Raw genomic sequence first — 15880 nt, forward strand, 5'->3', positions numbered from 1 at the left:
AAAAATAAAAATAAAAATGTACTTTTAATATTTCAGTTAGTAACGATAGACGACATCGAAGGTGATAGACGATGATGTCATTGGGATCGCGGATGATTATTGTACCGAAGAAGAGTGACGATAAGAGGTAAGGATCGTTTTTCATCTACGTTAATATCGATACAGTTATCAAGAGGTTCTTTCATTGCTTTGTATCTATATCGAAATCGCCAATGTCGAGTAGTCCTTATCTTTTACCATAGCTCTTCTCATCTACAATAACTCGCGGTCTCTAACGATATCATTATTTTTCATCAACTAAAATATTAAAATTATATTTTTTATTTTTTATTTTTTTTTATATTTTTATTAGTAAAATTGAGTAAATATATCTGTATATTTTATCTTCGTAACTATAAGAATATTAATATAACGGATCAAAATACTAAATATACCCAAGGGAATGGGTGAGTAACTCCGAGAACTGTACGTTGCTTAGTTGTATTTTAGTTGAGGTGGAAAAGGATGTGGAATACGTGTGGGGTAGGAAAAAATTGGAGGTATCGGCATTGTTCTTTAACGAGGGGACCGTGCTCCGTGCATGTGCCTGCATGACCATTACGTGATGAGGGAAGTTCATCCATTTGTCACTTCTTTATCATATCCAATACCACACAGGGTTTTCACTGTCCGCGTCGACTGTTGCTTTCGTTTTCCAAACAGCGAGCCACAATAATAATGGCTGAACAGAAAACACAGGAAATCAATCAGGATGACAGCACCGTCGGGGCCGGGTGAACCATAGAAGTGGTGGAAGAAGAGGTGCCTCCCATTTATTTGTCCTAATGTCCTATCGTTCATAGACGGAGGAGGAGGACCGCTCATCGTGGGACGGCGTGGAGAGAGAGGTGCAATGAAAAGCTACAGAAAGTGATGTTTGCAGATCCAGGATGGGCATACAAAAGCGTCTCATAAAGATTTGAGAGGCCGCCTTTATCTAACATAGCAGGTACTGCTCTGTCCTGCAGCCTAATCCTACAACTCTACCTGCCCATTCCATCACCAAAATGCCACCCGACACAGTATCTACCCTTCCACTCGACACCAGGCGGGAAGCATGTACAGTCGATGCGCTACGGCACATGACTACTTCGATGCCTCCAAAAATTAAGGTAAATTGCTGTTCACCATGGGAATTGTTGGTCTGCCAGCGGTAAGACAACTTCGAAGTTTCGAGAACAGGAGGGGGTGTCACTCTTAAGATGGCCAACAATTTACTGCGGCAGTTGGCGAGAAGGCAGCTTTATCAAAGATCTCTGACGACAGATCTTGGAGAGCACAACTCACGCCTCGCTGTGACTCGGTTGTGAGGAAGCTCGCAGAGAGGGAGAGGGAGAGGGAGGACCACGCCCACCACCATCACCACCACACGGTAGCATTGAGGAGCTATTAGTGACGCATTCAGGTCTGATCCTCTGGACAATCCACTGAAAGAGAAAGAAGCCAAGGTGAGCGAAGCCACCTTCACATCTCTCATCCACGACCCGTCCCTATCCATGCCGGCCTTTTTGTATTTTGGCAGCTCCTCCCTCTGCTCCGTGCGGCGGTTGCGTTCGGCAGTAGGCCTTTGCATTAGCTTTGGTAAACGACGAAGGCATTCACAAGAACTAAAACTGATTCACGAGGCAAGGCCAACACCTAATCATCCCCGGGCTGGCCGTTCTAACATAAGATCCATCAGAAATTACTTATGTTGAACTACAAAAGAGTTACCAATCAAAATCAATACCGTAAAACTTACGTCCAGCGTCTCTCTTTACCAGCGAACGATAATCTTTGAAGAAAACTGAACGGGATGTTGAACTGAAGGTTAAATAAATAACAGCGGCAGGAGCTTGAGGAGCAATGGTAGCAATCTGACTTAGGCAGAAGAACCATGTTCTGAAGGTGGAAGATTGAATACATCCACTGTTGATACACACAAGTTGGTTGCTATGGAGCATCACCAATTACTACAGACAACAAATAGCAATAAGAAACAATGATACACGAAACCTACATGACTAGTACCCGACCCATCAAAGCAGCTTAAAGAAAGCTCAACTGACAAAGTAGTGTAGCTACAAGAGAAGCAGGACCTACAATTTTTTTCTTTTTTCTTTTTTTTGTTTTGAGGGGGGTTAGTCTGGACTTCTGTCCTATGCACTTATCATGTCGTGAAGAAAGTCCAAAGCTTTTTCCCAATTGAACGATTTTGGTCATCAGAGTTCTCTTCAGCCTCGTCGCTGTCATCATCTTCACTGCATCCATCATCAGGAGTGGCAGGTTCTCTTTCTACTGCTGTTGCCCCATCTGCCATGACCCCTTCTATGCCAGTCTGCTTGCTGAATTCAACCGACTTCCCAGCATCATCGGCATGGCACTCCTCTATCTCGTGCTGTCAAGAGTCATCATAATTAAGACCTCAGTCACACATTAAAAAATTAAACAGTTAAAGTATCTTCCAAATATTAAACAGTTCAAGTATCTCAAGGTGTCAATAGAACCAGATATGCTCAATAGCATGCTATAATTGGTTACACTGGCTACACATGATGCATTCCATAAAGTAGTTCGGCTTATCCTAATATGGTCATTATGGCAGCAACTTACTCTTGATGTCCCAAGATTAATTCCTGTGGGACTTATGTAACTAAAGTATAAACATAATTCTTGTTGGCAAAACATTGATGCTTTTATTCAAGTCTTATATCAAAAAGATGACCCAATGAAATATTTGGTGATAGGACCGATCCAGCAAACCACAAATCATGGTGAGGATTAACAAGGTATATCCACTTGGAGCTAACAATGGAGGCAAACAGTACAATCTGAAACTTCCAGAGGATTGGGTCCTTCCCATATTTATGCACCACACAGAATGGTAAACTCACCGAGACAGGTTTCTGGAATATCTCCTGGACGTCCAAGACATTTTCTGCAGCCATCTTCTGCATGTCTACTGATTTCAGACTCTCAGCAGCAAAACTTGACGCCGGTTCAACATCTAGCCTCAATTTGGAAGTTCCTTCTCCATCACCATCTCCCCTCAGTGATTCATCTCCAGAGGGTTGCTGGTGACCTCCTCTTTTATGCCCTTTAGTCTGATCAGATATTGACCTGGCTGCAGCAGCACTGAGAATTCAAAAATATGAACAAGTTATTCAGCCACAGCTTTCCATAAGATATTCAAGATTGTTAATGATAATAAAACTCACATCCTTGAAATTTCAAGGTGAAAGGTTGTGGAAATCAACAACATACACATAGAAAACAACAGTAGTTCAATGTTGAGCAGAGGTGGTGATTAAAATTTAAGCGGGCCTATACATTTCTAGTGCAAACTATATTTTAAAATCCAAAATATACCAGACAAAATATCAGATATCCTACTGAGATGAACTGTTTGAAACAGAGCTTTGGGACATGAGCCAAACCAAAAACGTTCAACCCCGGCAAAGGAAAGAAACAGAACACATCCACAGCACAACCCATCCAGACCTTAAAGAATCTAGCCTAACAGAAGACTCATATGTGCAATTTCAGTCTAACAACAAGTATACTTATAACAACTGCATCAGATCTAAAATCTGAACTCTACATCAAGATAATGTGTTCAAACAAAAAATGAATGTATACTAAAAGCAACTCACATTGTAGAGTGCCTGAAATTGTAACGTTTTTCCCCAGGAGTCTGAGTTTCTGGAATGTTTATTTGTCTCCTTTTACGGCGCCCTCCAAGTGAAATGCTCTCTGAACGAGTTTCACTGTCCTCCCCATCCAGCTCACTAGCTGCAGCCACAGATATGTGAGTAAGACCCCTCTTCTGCCCAGCATGAACTAAATTGCCTTCGGTAGACTCTTGGATATTCAAAGAACGCTTTGCAAGCCCATTTGGCTGCCCATTCTTCCCCATAGAGGTCTCACCAAGAATAGCCTGTGCTTCTTCTACAACTGCTTTCACCGTGCGTGTTCTACTGATCTTTCTAGGCCTACCACTCCTCTTAGGCTGGCGTGGCTTCTCATTTGAAGGTTCAGGCTGGGACTCATTTCTGGGTGGTACAGACAATCCTCCTCTCTCATTTTCATTAATGGGGTGAGTAAGATGAACAGCTACCTCCTTGATGGCATTATCTGTCTGGATCCCAACAATATCAGCTGAATTATCAGCAACACCAAAAGAAGATTCCAGCTCCTCTCTAGCTCTGCCTAACCTTTTTGATACTTCGTTGTCCCTGATTCCACTATCTGATTGGGTTCTCTGGGTGTCAAAAGATTTGGCAAAAATTCCTTGTGACGGTGCAGGTTCATCGCTGGCTTCACCATCCAAAGCTTCTCTAGCAAGTCTTACATCAAGAGAAATAGGGTTCTTCACCTGGTTTTGTGCTGTGTCCTCCGATCCTTTTGGAGAGAAACTAAAAAATCCTGAACATTTTCGCAGCCACGATAAACGACCACCTGAAGACACAGATGGAGACACCATATGCCGAGGAGATGTTTCAGAATCCTTGGCTTCCAAACGATCCTCGAATGTCAGACTTGGTAGCTGAACAACTTCAGTATTTTGCAGACCAAGAAGATCTAAGTTACAAACCGAAGAGCCACAGTTCTTGCAAATCTTAAACTGATTGGCCAGACCAAGGAATCGATCTCTCTCCTCCACAAATTTTTCCCTTTGATCCTTCAATTCCCTACTGAGCACACGAAGAGTGTCAATATCCTTCTGAATCTCAAGTTGGTCAGTTTTAAGACTCTCTCTGAAAGCAGAGAGATCTTCTTTTTCCCTCTCTAGTCTATCTTGTTCCATTTCTAAATTCCTGGATTTTAATTCAAAATCACTGCTTACAGATCTTATTTCATCTAGCTCGATAGTCATCTTTCTCTGGAATTCACTCTCTCTGTCTTGCAAGTCCTTCTCCATAGCCTCCTGCCTTTTTCTCATATCCATCTCCAGCTCATCTTTGCGAAGCTCAAATTCCCGAGCCACAGCAGAGCGCTCCCTCATGAGCATCTCATGAACATTCAACCTCTCATGTTCCATTGTTTTCTCAAAAGCTTGTTTCTTCATCCTAAGGTCTTCCAATTCTGTCGCAATGCTAATTCTTTTTGCCTTTTCCTCATTCCTAATCCTTTCCTCTTCATCATATCGCCATTTTCCAAATCTTTCTCGTTCATCATTAATCTGCTTTGTCTCTGACTCTAATGCTAACTGTTTCTCATCCAACAATTGCCATTCTTCCTCAAATTTCTCCCTTTGCTGGCGCAAATCCTCACTATCTCTACAAAGTGAATCCTTCATTATCATGTAATCTTCAATCTCTTGCTTCAGTTTTGACTTCTGCAGGTTATGTTCTTCTCTCTCTTCCTTGGTAAGTCTAAGTTTTTCCTCCTCTTTGATAATTTGTTCCTTCGCAGCTTCTATTGTAACCTTCAAGCTCTCCAGTTCAGAAATAGATTTCACAATGTCCGCACGATCTCTGTCCAGCTGCTGCTTATCTTCCTCCAACTTCTTCTCATAAATTTGTACAGATTCCTCCCACCTTTTCAAGGCTTGTGATTTTGATTCAAGATTTTTTTCCATTTCCTTCAGTTTCTGCATGTTAATCTCCAAAGCATGCTCTCTTTCCAAAATTTGCTCCTCTTTATGGTCAAGTTCTTTTTTAATCTCTTCCACTTCATCAATTTTGGCTTTCATCTCTTCTTCAAAGGATTTTCTTCGATTCTCCATTTCAAGTTCAAACTCATGTTTCTTGGAATCTAACATAGCATTATGATCATCAAGAAGCTTTTGAATCTCCACCTTCAGAAACAGAGAAAGAAAAAGTCAAATATGATATGCATGAAAAGGAATAGGAACCAGATAAATATTCAAATAAAATCTAAAAGCAGATGCCACGGTGCATTATGCCATGTAAACACATGCACAGACCAATTTTCAACCTATGTCTACTATCTGCTGACCAACATGATCAGGACATACAATATCTGAAAGAATCTGGCCCTGCTAAACAAATACGAAAATAAATAAACATACAATGAAAATGGGATGGGAATGACAAATATCCATCAAGTACCATCATCCGAAGCAAAATGCGCAATCTTTTTATAATATATATGTCAAAATGCAAATAAAGAATAGGCATGCCATTCAGGTAAAAACAATATTTTTAACATCCAAGTTCTAGACACACAAGCTTCTCAAGAGAAATGAGACATCACGTCCACAGACATGCACAACAACAAGCGAGCATATACTGCCATGCAGATAGGTCGTCCAGTTGCTACAAGCAGATTTGCTCCAATTGGAAGTAATTGCTCAAAATCAAACTCATAATAATCCAAATCCAGGTCAAGATTGACAAAACATTAAAATTTTAGAGTTTAAAAAAATTCCTTATTTGATAATAAATGGCCTGAATACACATGAGTTTGTTCATGCCTAGCAGAAACTTTAGCTTTTATATCATGAAACTTTGCCCATTTAACTAAAATTTGAAGGTATAAAGTGTAATCCCCCATGTCACAAGAAAAGCATAATAAAATCTCACAGAACAACAGGACTGTGATAATAGAGTTGAACTGTGATCTATGAAATGATCAGAATGCATTTTAAAGAAAAAGAGAGAGAATAGTACTAAGTGAGATCAAGACTTGGTACAACAGCAAGGTTGCCCCTTTGCGACAAAAGAGACCAGGTCTTGAATCACAGTAATAGCCTCTCTATATTTAGAGATAAATATATGAACCCTTCCAGATCCCACATTGTGGGGAGCCTCGTGGACTCCTCATGGACTGGTATGCCCGGAGAAAGTAGTATAAACAACATTAGACAACAAAAGCTGGCCCACAGCAATGTTTCATAAAGAAATGGCAACTCGTTGCCATCCTGATCCATCAACCAGCATGCATCCGGCAAACATGGTGCCAAGGAGTGCCATAATACCACCTATGTCAGCATGGCAACAGCACTTATGCCCACTAATGGTTTCAGAAGCATGCAAAGCCAAGAAAAACCATAATCATGAGGATAGATGAAAATCAGAATTGGATCTCGAATGATAAAGCTTAAGCTAAATTTTAACTCTAGAATTCAAGAAATTTAATTGACATGAATAAGAAGTTAAATATTTGACTAATTAACTCGTTCATCGACCTTAATGACCAGTACAATTACTAAAGTCTTCTCACCAACTACATGAATGATTAAACGATTCCAATATGATACATACGAAACTAACAATCAGATGCCAACTCATTTACATGTTCTTCGCTCAATCACTGATGGATATATGACCCCAATATTCATGATATTCTCCTAATGAAATTTGATGCCACTTAGAATTATTTAAAACCATATCTGTAACACAGTTCCGAACTGGTTGGATTCTTGTCTGTCAGTACTTTCAGCCCATATTGTTCTAGCCTCAGATTTCACAAATAGTAAAAAGAAAACGACATAAAAGCAGTAGTACCACAAAGGCAATTCAACACATTCTGTCCGTCAGTACTTTCAGACCATAATATCCTAGCCTCAGATTTCACAAATATTGAAAAGAAACTACATATAAGCAGTAGTATCACAAAAGCATTTCAACACATTCTGTCTCTCAGTACTTTCAGCCCATAATATCCTAGCCTCAGATTTCACAAATAGTGAAAAGAAAACTACATATAAGTAGTAGTATCACAAAGGCATTTCAACACATTCCTAGTCACCTTAAGATAAAACTTACTCTTTCTCTAGAATTAAGTTTTTCTTCTCTTGCAAATAACTCCCTCTCCTTCCTCTCGAGACTCCCCATCTTGATTTCTGCTTCCTAAAATCAAAAGTTTGATAAAATAAAAAATTAGACAATGATGACAGTAGGTGACCGAGGGAAGAAACTGCACCAAATACCATGTTAAAGAAGCCTATACCTTCTCTTTAGAAGCTAATGAACTTAGTCTTATGGTGATATCATCCTCTTCTAATTTCAAGGATCTCTTAGAAGCCTCGATTGCTTCCCGTGTCTCTTCAAGCTCTGTCTCTTTCTTTTTAAGAATGTGATCTGCCTCATTTGCACTATCTTCTCTTTCATTGAGGAGCCTCTGCTCCTCAACAAGCCTCCTTTGACTCTCTTGCAGCCTTTTCTCCCAATCAAACAAATGTTCTCTTTGTTCAAGAAGGTCCTTTTCATGTGCTTTTCGTCTAAATGATAATAATACAAGTCAAATGAGTTATCTATTGACTAGAAAAGAAGGTAAAATGAAAAAGGAGCTAAACATACTCAGATGTTAATGACAGACAATCTCTCTGGAGTTTCCTCTCGCGTGCCTCAATATCCTCCAATTTTCTATTTGTCTCAGAATTTCTGCGACCTGCTTCTGCTAGCTTAGCATCTGCTGCATGCATCCTGGCTTCAATTTCCAGATATTTCTCTTCTAAACCAGTCTCTAAAGCATGAGCTTCACTCAACTTCCTTTCGGATGAAAACTTGACTTCTGAAATTTCGAAGCGCACCTCTCGCAAATCCTTTTCAAGCTGACATGATTCAATCAACAAGAAAGGGAAAAGGAAAATAAAGGGGATCAGAAATGTCTTTTCTGTAAGATAAATAATCACTATTTCATGGACAAAGTGCAGCACAAAGATGTAAAGGTACATGTTTAAACAAGATACCAAAAAATATACCTGAGATAAATAGGGTGATGTTATTTAAAGCAAAACAAATAGGACAAGCTCAGAAGAAGTATGTTGCAAAATTTGAAAAAAACAATGGTCTAAAAGAAATATACATTAGAGAATGATGAGTCTTCTAGTTCAGACACTGATTCACAATAACAAATAATTGAGGAACTCCGCGGCTAAAAAACCTACACACAGATGCATGATACAAAAAAAATAAGGGCCTAAAAAAGTTTTAAAAGACAGGTAGGAAAAAAAAATAAACATATATGAAAAAGCATTAGCCTATTTACATATGTAACTAAAGCTACAGAAGTTACGTTTTCATATGTATCACCATCGGCACATGTTTCCTTAAATGATGATATCTTCCATTATAATTAAAACCTAGTTAACTACAAAATCCATTTTTCAAAGTCATCCCCTTAGATGACCCTTGGTGAAATACACCGTTTATCTCTGCTAAATACATCTGCAGCTTGAGTGGGTCAATCTGAGCCCAATAAAGTCCAATCGCTCTTTAATGTGCTTGTATATAATTTTGTAAAGCCTGTGTGCGGCTTGGTCTAACAAAATGAAATCTGATTTAAATTTTGGTCAGGCTCAAGTCAAGTAGTGAGGCAACTCAACACATGTAATAGAAGCCCTAAACCAAAGCTATTTCTTTCTTAAGCATTTAAATTTTCACAAAAAGAACATCTTACATTTTTTTAACATACTCCTACTTTACAGACAAAAGCACTTCAGCCATGATTGATTGATCTCTTGATGTTTCATCAGTAACTGCATTCATTCATGTGTCTGATCTTGAGCAAGAAATTTCACGAAAGACATAGTAGGCCAAGAGATGTTCCCTTATAATAAGTTCAAAAAGAATGAAGTCAATTAAATCTAAGTCATTAGTGCTTTTCAAGGTTTATGAAAAAGCCTCAACAGCAGTACATGGTGATAAGTAAAGAATAATAGTTCAAATTCCAAAGAATGATACCACAAGCCCAAGCCAAGCTCCTTGGGGGTATAGTTGGATTATCAGTAAGCAACAGGTTAACTTCAAATGACTAATGTATCCAAGCAGTTGCTTAAATGTAATGTGGAAGTAAAAAGTTAAAAGTCAGACTCATACAGCTGAAACTTTTTGCTTCTCAACCCCCAAATCCTTCAGCCAGGTCTCCTCACGCTTTTCATATTCAGAGATCGCAATCAAATGTGCAGTTTGTTCCCTCTTCAGAATCTCCTCTGCCTCTGCCAAAGCTTGCCTAACTTCTTCATACCTAGCAATTGACTCCTTCTTCTCAATCAGTAAAAGACCCATATTGTATTGATATTCATGAAGCTGCATACAAAATATCACAATGCAAAGTTACTGAATGGTAACTATCTGAAATATGGAAAAATTTTCTGTATCTGACAAAAGTAAGGTATTTTATTTGACAATATAAAAGAAATTAAGAATTGAACTGAATTGCATCTATGAGAAGCAAAATTTACAAAATTCAACAGATTGCCGAAAAATTATAAGCAAAAAAAAAAAGAAGTTCCAGTTGATCCAACCTCCAATAGTGACTTGAAGACCAATATAAACCCCATGTAGCATCAACAAAATTTAATTGACCACATACTGATATGCAACAATATGATAGTATAATCCATAAGAATAATCATGGAACTCATAAAAGAAAAGCTATCAAGACCAAGCTTGCAAAACTTCTCATGTATTTTTTATCAATTCATAAGAAAACTCTGTTTCAACCAAGATCAGATCAGACCAAACTGTTCAGAGGCATCCAAGAAAAAGAGAGACATAAAGTTGGAGAAGCAATGCACTTGTTGCTCTTTTCACTTGAAGTTCAAGATGGGTTTGGTTTGTTCAGGATCATATTAGAGTTTGACTAGAAGCAGATGCTTCGAAAGGAGAAACAAGTAACGTTTTACTTGACCTATTGATTAGTTTATTTGCAATCAAGTAATGTTATAATTCTTAATAATATGTTTTTCTTCGAGGTATATGGAACCACAATTTGCATTAATCTCTGGATCACAGAGATCCAAGTGGGTACCTCAGGCATCATGCTATGTTCGTGTTCAAGGAACGGGTAGAAATAGACCAGCACAGTGTTTTCGGTATTATATTATCAACTGAATATGAAGTAAAAAAAAAGCATGTCCAAGTTCATTGGATAAACCAAACAAATATACGGCACAGCAGATAAAAATTAAGATACAGCCAAACCAGCTTGAGAGAGTATAGTCATCATGATGTAATGAAAAAGAGATCTTACGTTGAATTCCCTAAAGTACTACTATATTGTCCCTAGCACGTAAGACGATGCAAGTGAACATGAACTTCAAGATTTATGTTGCATTACTTTCATCATGTGAAATAATACATAACCAGTTAGGGACCATCACAATAAGGACGGGAGTAAACTCGCATATCTTCTAAACTCAGATTATTATACTTAACAAGGTAGGATCCGCTAACTACCAATACTATTGAAAAAGGAACATGGAGATGATTGCAGAACAAGAAGAAAGATAATAACCTCTTTCTCGAGCTCTGTAATCCTCTGAACAAGAGCTTCCCTGTCTTTTCTCTGCAGAACAGACTGGTCCAGCAATCCAGCCTCGCGAAACCGCCGCCAAGCCTCCACCTCCGTGCTGCCACCGAAGGCATCCTCGCCATCGTCACCAAGCAAAGCCTGTGGTGGCGGTGCTGCCTCTACCACGCTCTTCCCCTTCCCCTTGGTGGAGGCCAGTCCACCGAGACCTCCTCGAGGGTTGGCCGTTGAACCCGAGCCATCGTCGGCTCCGCCGCGAATCCTCGGCGAGAGCGACCACCCTTTATTCTGCGGGGTAAACATCAGGAAGCCTCCTCGTTCATCAAACCTCACAAAGCCTAAACCCTAGCAAGGTCTCCTGGTCCTCCGATCGGAAGCCAGAAACCCAAATCCCCAAACGAGGTTCAAACAACCGAGAAGAGGAGAACTTAACGCCCAAAAGGTAAAAAGAAATCAAGCTAAAAGCAGAAATAAGAGAATTTCTTCTCGCAGACGAAAGAAAGGCTTTCTTTTACAGCCCTAATTTGGAGAGAAACGGGATCAAAGAAAGATCTTTACGGCCCTAATTCAGGTAAGAACCCTAAGAGCTAAGGAAGCGAGGAGCGAAGAGGAGGAGGACAGACGAAACCCTAGAATTGCAGAGGGATGACTGAGTTGGCTTTCTCCGCTGCATTTCTCTCTCCTCTTCTTATCGTTGGTTTGATGGAGACGTGGCCATCGGATATATGGACTAGAATACCTAAATTACCCTTACCATGGCGTGATGAGATTCGCCAAACAAAGGTACGGGAAGGCTGTTAATTGGTGAAATATGAAGCTAGGGAGGGTTTTTTCGGTACTCAATCGCGATCCGAGTGAGATGCGGATGGATGGATGGATGGATGGATTCAGGGTTTGGAAGGTAATGATTGTGGCACGGAAAGGGGATCCCACTCACAGGATAAGCATCTGTCTCTCCGGTGCCCACGTGCAACTCCTTGATCTATCATCGATTTTTATTTATTTATTTATGAGTAAATTGTTCTTCCCTCTTCATTTATCATCTCCAATATGATACAGTAAATACTCGTGAATTAACGTGTGGATTTGGTCGTCCTTTATTTTCATCTTACATCGTCATGTTCTGTCTCCCCCCTCTTATTCATTCGTTACCCCTCGATTTTTATCCGATTAGGAAACATATACCTATTGCGTATCAGTATGTAGCATCATCGCGTCATCTTATGGCAACCATCATCGTATCATAACCATCTCTTAGGGACAAGCCTTGAGATGTTACATGGACGGATGAATGGCCGAGATTTGGTGATCGGATCATCTATTATCGAATCTCAAAGACAAATGATGACGATTTGGCTCATTAGACGGACTATATGTGCGACTCCGCTCCAATAATTATTCGGATCAGAAATATTCTCACACGTGAATTAGCCGCGCCGGTTCGCCCGAACCAATTAGCCGATCAGATAAATGCAATGCACATCATGTACAGCTAGATGGACAACAGGCGCCGAATAAACAAAGCCGACGCCCTCAGAAGCTAACGGCGTCAAGAGAACTAACGCCTCGCTCCGCTCCCAAGCGTCGACTTCTAGTCTCTCTCCCCGTAGAGAAGAGAGGCTTCTGGCTCCGGCCCGGCTCAGATCCGGCTTCGATCGGCTCCCCCTTCGGCTCGCTCCGTTCTTCTCTCGGCGCGTCACCGTCCCCCTCCTCGCTGACCGAATCGGGCGCCGGGTGGGGGTTCGATCCCTTGTGACGAAGCCCTAATGGCCGATCCTTCATAGTCATCTAGAGAATCCAAAACCTGATGCTCGTGTGTGCGGATCGGGCTTGAGCCTGATGCCTTCGCGCCATTTTGCTATGAATCTTGGGGTAAAAATTCCTTCTTTCTTGTTCTTTCTGTCGAACTAGCGATCCTGGGACGTTTTGGGCGATAACCCATGCATTCAGTCGTGACTCTGCTTTTGATTTCCGAAATCTAAGTAGCAGTTGCATGGTTATTTGTTGCTTCGTATTTTCAAGTGAAAGATCACCTCCTGTAGTCGCAAGGTCTACTTACCGAGTAGTGTACTCGGTATACCGTCGCTGAATGTTTCGTGGCATATAATGTTCATTAGTGTATTCATCAAATTTATATGAGAACATAGTATTAAAATGAAAAGAGTTTTGTCTACTTCATGCCCCTTAACTATCCAGCATTTGTTCGTTCTATAACTTAGAAGCGTGATATATCTTGAATAGAATGGAGAATTTAGACAAAAGGACCAGAACAATGTGATTCAAATGCAGGTCAACAGCAGCTGGCTTACCTAAATTGCTTTAATAGATATTTGGCTCACAGTAACAAAGTTGGCTTGATTTACCTTTTAATAGAATATATCGATGCATGTGTGCCCTATCATTTATGCTTTGCTTGTCATATGCAATATTATGGGCAGCAATATGTAGGACATATGCTTATGTGGATTTTATTTCTTTGTTCTATTCATTCTATCATTTCTGATCTCATTCAGACTTTTCATATGATACCACTAATTCATGGTCTATTCCAATTTGAAGATGCTTCTTTATAAGCTGTAAGCAGTCAAATTATCAGCAGAACAACTTATGATACATGCTTCAATAAATTCTATTGAGAAGTAATTGAGATTTGATAGAGAGAATTTGTATGAATGGAACTTCCGCCTTTTGGAACGGCTGCATACCTTTCCATCATGATTTTTCACCCGCTAATTATAAAATGTCTTACTCGACTGAACTTTTCTTGGCACTGTCTGATGCACGGAGTTCTGGTTTTGCCTTTTGATCTTATAGTTTGTGTCTTTTAAGTAGTTTCTTATAAATTCTCCTCCTCTCACCTAAAGATTTTTCTTAGTTGTAACACCAGATTTACCAGTGTACTTGTCCTAAAGGCATAAAGTGAAACTTACTAGAAAAGGCATTACAAGATCTTATGCATTATTTTTCTCTATCTACATGTAATTTATGTAGAGATCTTATTCAGAAATTGAATTCCTTTTATTTGATTATGGTTATTGAAAATTGTTTTTTGTTGATTTATAATTTCAAGAAGGTTTTCCACTCTACTGATAATTTACTCTGACAGTGGTGGAAACAAATGCTTTAATGGACATGGCACTTGTACCATCAGGAGCAACTGCAGATGTTTCGTTGGGCTTGTCAGAGAAAGGGAATGCTGGTCCATCACTTAAACCAAGAAAAAAGTCCATGACCTCACTGTATCTCAAGTTTTTCGAAACATCTCCTGATGGAAAGAGTCGCAGGTGCAAATTTTGCAAGCAAAGTTACTCTATAACTACTGCTACTGGTAAATGCTATCTTTATGCTACCCTTTTTGCAACTTGCATTTATATTTAATGATCCTGGAATTGTTTGAATATGCTACTAGGTTGTTACATAGAAAATCATTTTTTTCTTTTGCCTTGAAGAGAAAAGGCTCTATTTTGGCAGATATAGTCCGGCACTAGATTATCATTACAAGTGTGCATTTACCATAATTTGCATAAGTAAGCTTTTTTATTGTGATTTTTGTAATGATATATTTTCTAACACATTTATTAATAATCGATGTACATATCTCATCCCCTAAGAAAAAGTGATGTAAAGGGAACAATAATATGTTTAATCTTCACAGTATTGTGGTTTTTGTCCTTAATTAGTCCTTATATTGTCCCATTGTTAATTGTTTTTTATTTGGTTTGTCCATGGGCTTTCTTTAGTGCATGTAATATATTGATTATTGAACGCAATAACATTAGGGCAATCAGGGTGGGTGATAGTCTTCTAATTGCTTGATGTCAAACATTATTTTATTCTTAATTCTTAAGAGTTACTTACTAGTTTCTGATGTATGAAGGAAATCTTGGTAGGCATCTCAGTCATCGCCATCCAGGGTATGATAGGCTTGGTGATGCTGGCCAACAAGTCCAACAGGCTGTTGTTACTTCCAAGAAGCCTCAGCCTCAAGTAAAACCTTCAACTGATCTTGATCATCTGAACTGGTTGCTGCTTAAATGGCTCACTGGGACCTCTGTTCCTCCTACCTTTGAGGATGAGATGCTTTTGAATTCTTTTAGGTTTTTAAATCCATCAGTAAGGATTTGGCATAAAGAAAAGGTCCAAGCAGTAACTCTTGAGGTTTTCAGAAGCATGCGGGAGGATGTAAAGGCATCATTGCAAAATGTAAATTCAAAGGTTTCCCTTGCCCTGGATTTTTGGACTTCCTATGAGCAAATATTTTATATGTCAGTCAAGTGTCAGTGGATAGATGACAACTGGTCATTGCACAAGGTTCTTCTTGATGTCTGTCATATCCCTTATCCATGTACTGGGTCTGATATATTGACTGCCACAACGAAGGTACTTACAATGTTCAACATTGATAGAAAGATTCTTTGTTGCACAAATGATAACAGTCCACAGGCGGTTCAAGCCTGCCATGCGCTAAAGGAGGAGCTTCATGCTCACAGTTTGCCCTTCTTTTATATTCCCTGCGCTGCTCGGACCCTGAACTTGATCATAGAAGATGGCCTAAGAACTCCAAAACCAATACTATCTAAGATTCGAGAATTTGTCCTCGAGGTGAATTCCTGTCCTGATATCGCTGAGGATTTTAAGC

The 15880-nt window shown here is 39.6% G+C and overlaps 1 protein-coding gene across 1 annotated transcript; it reads right to left on the reverse strand.

The window, feature by feature from the left end:
- Nucleotides 1-1916: 1916 nt before the first annotated feature.
- Nucleotides 1917-11917, reverse strand: LOC135640729 (nuclear matrix constituent protein 1-like). Its single transcript, XM_065155443.1, has 8 exons — nt 11227-11917; nt 9807-10016; nt 8286-8539; nt 7936-8206; nt 7752-7835; nt 3672-5818; nt 2913-3153; nt 1917-2416 (listed from the first exon to the last, which is right to left on the reverse strand). The coding sequence occupies exons 1-8, from the start codon at nt 11542-11544 to the stop codon at nt 2189-2191; spliced, it is 3753 nt and encodes a 1250-aa protein (XP_065011515.1). The 5' UTR covers nt 11545-11917; the 3' UTR covers nt 1917-2188.
- Nucleotides 11918-15880: the final 3963 nt, after the last annotated feature.

This window comes from Musa acuminata, chromosome BXJ3-6 (genome assembly GCF_036884655.1).
Source record: "Musa acuminata AAA Group cultivar baxijiao chromosome BXJ3-6, Cavendish_Baxijiao_AAA, whole genome shotgun sequence".
Classification (NCBI taxonomy): Eukaryota; Viridiplantae; Streptophyta; class Magnoliopsida; order Zingiberales; family Musaceae; genus Musa; species Musa acuminata.